Source organism: Sturnira hondurensis, unplaced genomic scaffold (assembly GCF_014824575.4).
Source record: "Sturnira hondurensis isolate 20B ecotype Veracruz unplaced genomic scaffold, ASM1482457v3 Scaffold0013537, whole genome shotgun sequence".
Classification (NCBI taxonomy): Eukaryota; Metazoa; Chordata; class Mammalia; order Chiroptera; family Phyllostomidae; genus Sturnira; species Sturnira hondurensis.
The window spans coordinates 2716509-2724931 of NW_028086168.1; the positions used below are offsets into that span (position 1 = coordinate 2716509).

At 41.2% G+C, this 8423-nt stretch overlaps 1 protein-coding gene across 1 annotated transcript in view; it reads right to left on the minus strand.

Annotated features, from left to right (window-relative positions):
- The window catches only part of LOC118997932 (transmembrane 4 L6 family member 4-like), a 29339-nt gene extending 21492 nt beyond the window's left edge, over nucleotides 1–7847 (minus strand). The window contains exons 1-2 of the mRNA XM_037061841.1: nucleotides 7428–7847; nucleotides 6667–6756 (exon numbers count right to left, since the gene is read on the minus strand). Coding sequence (XP_036917736.1) covers nucleotides 6667–6756; nucleotides 7428–7601 — 264 coding nt within the window. The 5' untranslated portion in view covers nucleotides 7602–7847. The remainder of the gene's footprint in view (nucleotides 1–6666; nucleotides 6757–7427) is intronic.
- Nucleotides 7848–8423: the final 576 nt, after the last annotated feature.

An 8423-nucleotide genomic window follows, 5' to 3' on the forward strand; every position in this document is an offset into this window, starting at 1 on the left:
TTTTCCCCCCACCCTGTATATACATATATCATTTAAAATTATCTAGTATCTACCATTAAATCTTTTTTAAGTATGTGTATTTTCTTTAACTCAACATATCTAAAATATCATTACTTTGTCATACAATCAATATAGAAATTACCAAGGATATATTTTACATTCTTCTTTTTGTACTATTTCTTCAAAACCTGGTGTGTATCTTATACTTAGAGTACATCTCAATGTAGATTAACCACATTCCATGTGCTCAACAGCCACACATGGATAATGGCTGCTGTACTGGCCAGCATAGTTTACAACAATTGAAAATGGATTTTTTTGTACTAAAAGTTAAAATAAATGCATGAATATGGTCTGTATTGAATTTATGATGTGAATTAAAATGGGGATCTATAATAAATCTAACTAAAAGTAACCTCATATGGTGATCTGATCATGAATTGTTAACTGGGCAGATCATGGTGGGTATGCATGCAACAGGCTTAAAAAAGGCTTATCTTCCCTTTGAACCGAGGCCTGTCCATCTATCTCCTTTTGTATCTGGGTTAACACCCTTCGGACAGGCCTCTTTTTCAGACCCTCAGAGGTGGAACCTCCCTCAAGGAATCATCAAATCCTGTTAACTACCCTGTGACCCAATCACATAAATTTCCTGGCCTTGCTTTCTTTTTCTCAACCTTCATTTAATTTTCCTTATATTCCTTCCTTAATTTGGAATGAGTAAGAAAGATTGCAAATGGTCCTTTTTTGATGCACTGGAGATCTTGTTTCCTGGCATGTCCTCAGTGTGGCTTCAATAAACTCTTACAAAAAATCTGCACAGGTTTGAATGTTTGCACATCGACAATATTACAGTTATTCTCAGGAGGGAGGGTCATGTAATAGTGGACAGGAACACAGTGACTTTCAATTGAATCAAAGAGGGGAGAGGCGAGGGAATTCCAGGGGGAAAGGGGAAGGATTTATAGGAACTAGTATAAAGGACACATGGACAGGAATTAAGGGGGCTGAAAATGGGAGGGAGGTGGGGAGCACAGGGCGGGGCTGGGATGGGAGTAAAAACCAGAAAACTGTACTTGAACAACAGTTAAATAAAAAAAGAGAGAAAAAAATTTTGGTTTCTTTATAAAGTGATCTGAAGAAAATACGGCATTGAGCATAACTTCATAAAACTACAGGTGGTATGTTCTGTTTTGACATTCCAATTTGAAATAATAGCTCACCTTAAGATAAATAAAACAACCACCCCCAAATTTATTTTTCATCATGTTTCCAGATGAAACACACAAGGTACACTTTACATCACTTTGTTTTAAGTAATTTTAGGTTCAGAAGTCTCTAAAAATTGCCAAGTTTGGCAATATAGAATAACTTTGATTTATCATGGGTTTCAAGATTCAAAATTTTTATGTTAAAAGAAAAGTTATTGAGATCAAGTTGTATATGTTAGAGAACAAACACTCTAAATTTTTTTTAAGTGAATAGACAACAGGTTTGGAATATCTCTGGAAGAAGACTCAATAATTGGGAACAGTGGTAACCCATGGGGTTTAATGGGCAAGAAGAGAAGAAGGCAGAGTTTGGAGTCAGGAGTAGGAAGCTTCTTTTGTAGTCTTTGTGCTATGAAAATGTTTTTCCTCAGCTAAATGAGTAAATGCTAAAGAGGGACACTACAGTGCAATGGTCATGGGCATGAATTACAGGTAGACCATTTGGGGTCTGAGTCCTTGTTACTCCCTTTTGACCTTGGAAAGTTAATGTTTCTGAGACTTCCATTTCCATTCTGTAAAATAAGGCTCAATAAAAAATACCTGCCTGAGGGAGAACATAATGTAAAAGATTATCTAATCAATAGAGAATAGGGCATCAAAGGTACATACACTAGAAAATCAGAAAAACCCAGAGAGGTGGGTCATTACAATAGATAGTGCCCAGTACTTCACTGATGGGATACCCCCAAATCTCTTCTGCTTATTTCCAGCTTTCAGATAATTTCCCATGTCGTTAGCAACCACTTGTAATGTTATTACTATATTGTAATGTTTCTATTATCAGATCCTGACCCATTCATTTCTACAAATACAATACAGAAAGCATAACCCTAAGCAGGAAAACAAAAGTAAAAATGCTAACTCCCTCATGGTTGTTAAACACACCTGTTCTGTCCATATTGATAAAGAAATTTGTTTATGTATATGCTGTAAACCCTTCCCTTGAAATGGAAAATAACAATATCTTCTAATCAAATGCACTCGAATTCACCACTTGTCAGCTTTAAGACCCCCCTTTCTATTGGGCTGTGGAAGCAGACCACTTTGGTAGGACCCCAGTTCTGTCCCCATCCACTGTGGGTCTTTGGTCAGGTGTGAACTAATGTCTGCTAAACCAGAGGAAAGAGACACTTGGGGCTGGGAAGGGAGTAAAAGTGGGTGGTTTGGGACATGGTGCTTAGAGACTTGGGTAGTAGCAACATGTTGCAGAAACATCTCTGGGGGGCAAGGAGGTTCCTCCTTACCAATTATGCTAAACGATATGTAGAGATTACCTGCTTCCCCCACCTCCCTTAAAAGGATCATGTCCTGTATTTTCCACCTCAGCAATGCTAGGGAAGTGGGAACAGATGGCAGAGACAAGTGTTGCATTCAGGTAATGTCATGTCACGTGCCTCAGATTCCTATTTATAAAATGGAGTGTTCAATGCCTAAGTGAAAGACTTATGAAAATTGAACCTGTAAGTTTGGAAATCACCTGAAATCCCTCCTGAGTGTTCATTTACTTCATTCATCCAACAAGCATTTATTGAAAACATTTGTTCTCAATACCTAAGGCACTTTGTACTACTTTCTCTTTCCTGGCACACTAATACTTGCATCTTCCCCCAAACCTTGCAATGTCCCTACGAAAGGTAGCGAGTGCTATAATTCATTTTATAGCATTTAAAAAAACATATCATGAAAAAGGAGTTTCCGTACTATATTTCTACTTTCAAGATTATCATTTCAAAAGAACTGTCTTCTTAAATACCCCTCAAGCTAGCTGAAATGCTCACCACAGAAAAGCTCACACAAGGGGCATCCACAGGGGCCCTGCTGAGGACTACAATGAAAGGAGGCTCCTTTAGGACCTGACTTTACGCCAACAGTCCTATCAGCCCTCTGGCCCTGCCTATGGGCAGAATGGACCCTTATCTACCTAAAAAGGATGCTGAAATGTGTGCCTGCCCCTAACATATTTCCTTAACAGTCTACCTTCATTCCCATTATTAGAGATGCTCTTTGAGTCAAGGCCTTTAAAAGGCTCTTATTACTTACTTACATACTTAACATGGATGACCTGATGAAATTAATTAGCAGCCCCATTGAACCCTGACAGGTCAGTGTTTAAAAAGGATCAGAGAGCAGAAGAACCTTTAGTATGGGAGGAAGAGGTTGAGAGCAAAAATAAACCCAGGTCCTTAGAAGTGCCCCCTCTCTCTCTTCTCAGCTCTCACTTAGTTCAGCTTATTGAAGAGGGCAGACCCCTGGGGCTGGGCTCCCATCTTGCTCTTCCTTGGAGGAGAGTGTATCTCCATTTCCTGGTTTCACCATGAACTATCAATTACAATTTTTTTCAGGTCTACAGTCACCACATCCTGCTTCTACTGATGATTCTTATTCCTGGTTTTACTACCCAAGGAAAGGAAAGAGAATGATGCAGCTGACTTCTGGAGAATATTCCAGAAAAATATAGCAAAGGAGAGGAGAAAAGGGGGCCAGGGAAGGAAGGGAAGGATGGAGAGCAAGGCCTGTTCGAAACAGGCCTTAGCCCCACCCCCAACATGTGGCCTGGTGTGTTTATGCTAGGGGTGGGGAGTGCTTTCTGCCCAGCAGGGTTTGTTGAACAGTGTTCTACAGAAGCCCAGTGTTCCTGAAACACCTGGAGGGGAATGCTGTGAGCCTTTGGGGCATAATTCAAATTTTCCCATATTATGGAATCGATCAAATTATGTGGTAGCTTCTTTCTTTTTGTCTCACAAATGTTTGTAAATACCTTTCTTCATAAAATGGTTATTGCTTTGCTCCAGACCCTCAGAACAATAAGGAAAAGGGCCCCAGAGCAGTGACCTGGGTCCATGGCTCTTAAGGGCGGGGCAGGGACGCTAAACAAAAGCTCACTCAGCCCAGTGCAGGCCACTGTACCAAATGCAGGCCCAGGACTGCCATGGTAATGCTTTAATTTTTATAAGGATGTAAGGTATGTGCATACTTTCAGTGAATGCTATTTTAAAAACTTGGCAGCTGGATTACAAACAAACAAAACAAAAACAACAAATAATTTTGCTGTCCACCTAGAGCGTGTTGGTCCCGGTTCTAGCACAGCGGTGGCTGGTGCCTTATTTCCAGACTGGCTTGTCTGGTCCTTTGTGGGTGCTGCCCTGTGGACAATCAGCCAGTCATGTGGAGGTGTCATCCTCAACTCACACCAAGGGCAGGTCCCATCGGGTATTCAGGGATGAGTGGGTGGTTTAGGGAGCTCAGAGGGACAACTTGAATTGGACCCACCATATGTTTCAGATCATATTGACTCAACTGTTCTTGTAAAAACATGACTTTTCAGCCCTGGTTGGCGAGGCTTGGTTGGTTGGAGTGTCATCCCATAAATCAAAAGGTCATGAATTCAGTGTATGGTGAGAGGGCACATGCCTAGGTTCAGGTTTGTTCCCTGGTCAGTGTGCATAGGAGATGCAACCAATCAATGTTTCTCTCTTGCATTGATGTTTCTCTCCCTCCTCCTCCTTCCTCTCTCTGTAAAATCAATAAGCATGTCCTCAGGTGAAGAAAAAAATAATAATGAAATTTAAAAACATGACTTTTCAGCCTTTGTCTTGGACTTCACATAAATCTAACTAGAAAACAAACTTTGCGCAATACCTTGGATGTTATTTCACTTCTCGCTCTGGTTGTATGTGAAATGAAAATTAAAAATAAACAAAAAAAACCCTTATTTTAATGGGCCAATCTTCATTTCTATTCAACATCAGGGAATGAGCTGGTAGATCTGTGAGAAGTGAGTCTTGTTTCTTTTCACCCAATTTCCTTAATTGCTGTTCTTTTTCAAATTCTCATCTTCAACTTATTCCTTCAATTTTCCCAAGTAGAATAGAATTACATTTCAAAGGGAAAATTAGTTTTATATTTTCCTATTTAATTACTTAAAAATATCACATTTAATACACATAGTATAATCATATCAAATTGTGATTATTTTACAGCTCTTTGTAAATGATGATTTAAAGGTCATTATAATAATTCATGCTTACTTGGGACTCAAGATGATGTGAAGAAGTTGAGAATGTTTTCTTTGCATGATCTTTGATCTCACATGGAAATCCATGTGGTATGCACAATGTACCAGCCTCAGCCCTTCATATGTGCTCAATAAATATTTTTGGTGGTATACATGAAAAAATATGGTTACAAAGAATGATGACACGATTTTTGTTTTCAAAGAAGAGCTCTCCCTTTAAAAAGTTCGGGTGAGTGTGTATAGTTCATCACTGGGACGCGTGAGTCTCATAGGTGGACAACTGAACCTCAGGAGAGTGGAGCAGGAGCTGGCCTTACTCATCATCACACTGTCATTCCAGTCCTACTTTGTCTTTCTCGTATCAACATACTTGAACTCTTAATACTTTTCTTTAATTTATCTGAATAGAAAACTGGAATCTTTGGCAAACACAACACAATATCATTGAATTCTTAATCTTGCTTGCATTCTTGGAGCTGAATATATGTTTTTGTTGTTGTTGTTAGAAAGGGAGATTATAAATGTTTAGAAAAAGTCAAGACTTCTTTCCAACAAAATAAGACTTTTGTGTGACAAAAATCAAAGGGTTGAAAGAGAAAGGAAACAACTTTCCATGTTATTAAAAAATATAGCACATCTGTGTACCAATGAGAAGAGTGTGTCCCAAACTTGGGAAATTCTGATCTAGTCCAACTTCCTTTTGTTACCCGTGAGCAACGGAAAGCAGAGAGTAGCACAGTAACCTGCCCAGTTGTAGAAGTGCAGCCCAACCCTGCATCCCAGAATTCTCCGCACCCCACCATAGAACAGTGATGCCTAATCTCTCTGCCCAGGGCAAAAAGACGGGTGGCTGCATGAAGGTAGAACTCCCGAGGCAAAATCCAGGGAGAAGTGGGAAGAGCTGGGCACTGAGGCAGAGACCTAGCAATGATGTGAATGGGGAATTTAGGGGGTGACTGGGGAGGGGATGTTCCCTTTTACTGATGGCCCAGAGAAGGAAATGACTTATCTAAGGTCTCAGCGCCTCGCATGGCCAAGGGAGAGTCCAGTCCCCATCTCTGCTTCCCAGCCTGCGATCTTTATATGGCACCATGCAGTTCTCCAGCTCGGACATCCCTGCTTGTTTTGAAAATCTAAAATGGTACTCATTTCCTATAAATAAGAGGGCGCTTGTAGGTTAAAATTTAATTTTATTGTTACTCTCCGTCCACAGGAAGAATTTCATTGCTATGCCTTCACCCGCTGTCCCCAGAGTCTTGCTGGGTGTCAGTTACTTATCTTCGGCTCAGAATGCCTAACACCAGGGGACAGTGTACCCTGAAATAATTCTGGTGTCTGCAGCATGCCCGCCCCCCGCCCCCGCCCCTCCGGGTTACTCACCGCAAATCTTTTTCCGCAGCTCTCGTTGCCACAGCACCCGCAGCAGTCATTGTTCTTTAGGCCCAGGAACACCAGCGCGGGGAAGAGCATCTGTGAGCAAGGGAAGCACCTCAGAATGGGTCTGAGATGTGAAAGGGAGGCTCATACCTGCCTGTGTGTGTGAGAAGTCACAGCTGTGACCTGGGACTTGGTGGCCAAAGGGACTAACAGGCATGGCTCATAGGGTGGGCAAATGTTACTGAGCATTTAGATACCATGTGGCCATACTGCAGTTTCAATGGATCAGGATTTCAGTATCTGACCACACGAATTTCCATTTAGAGGGTGGGTTAGGAAAAGGAAAAAAAATGTCCTCATTTATCATGAAAAGTGCCTTTCTCTAAAGCAGAAGTTCCCAATCTCTGTTGAAGACACAAGGTAAGAAAGCCCTGCATGGGCAGAAGATTCTACTGACACCCAGTACTGCTCACACCCCAGCACCATGTCCTGTCAGAATAGAGAAATTCTGTGGCCTTTAGGTCATTCCTGGAACTTAATTGAGCCTCGAGAACTACCGGCCCAAGTTTAAATTACCTAGTAAGTTTGGGGGATATGGTCTCCTTGTCAGGTCCCAATGGAGAAGGGAAAAATTACGGCACTGACTTCATTCATCACGAATGCTTAGGCTGTTGTCAGCAATGAAATATCTTGATGGTCAATAAGGGCTCAATTTTAAAAGAATGGGGTGAAAATCTCCAAGATTTTAAGGCTTTCCTACTCACCAAGACCCCGCTTCCTAATACTCCTCCAAAATACCAGACCTCTTCCGAAAGGTGGGTGCTGTCGTCTATCACTTTTCCTCCAGGGAAAAATAACAGGATGTTAGCCAGACAGCCAAAAACAGAGAGGGGAATCAGTGTGCCCCCCAGGCACTTGGCACAGCTCCCGGTGCACATGCTGGAAGAGTACAGGACGGCCCTGGAGAAATTCTCTTCACTGCCTCCTTCGCAGTGTCTCTCCAAAGTTATTGGTCAGAGGGTTCCCGTAAATGTCCCCAATTCAATCCGTACTTTGGAGCCGAGAAGCAAATCAGCCTGTGAACTGTGTCCGTGAAGTTGCTTCAGCTTCTCAAATACAGCAGAACCTTGATGGCGATACATATTTATACATTCTCCCTGACCTGGAGCCCTTTTTTTTGCACTCCCATAAATGAGATTACGTTCAGTGCAGTTATTTTGCCATGGAGACCAATAACCTCTGTTAATAATCCACCTGTGCAGACAAGACATTCACATTGTTGCAATCAAGCACCGGACTGGAACAAACAGCATTTGGAACTACTGCGCCTTTAATCTGGCAGTGCCCCTGCCCAAATAAAGAAATATTTCCCCCAGGTTCTTTATAAGTCACTGTATAATTCAGTTACATCCTGGCTAAACTGATGTTTCTGAAGTATTTCATGGTAGGCAGTGTGTGTCTTTGTTTTTTCCACTGCAAGCCTGAAATATAAGGATGATTCAAAAGAGCTTCTGTTTTACTCAATGCAAAAGTAAGAATTTGATGGTCTAGTTGACTAATACTGATCTCAGGCCTATGGGAATTTTTTAAACAATAAAATCTGGGTAACTATTTGTTTTATTGCCTGACTGCTCTATTTCTATACTTGTTACTGCATTAAGTTCTATCTCCTTTCCTACATGATATGGTGGAATTAGAAAACAGTTTCCAAATCATCTTGTTCACCTACATCTTCCATGAAGGAATAAAAATCTCTACCT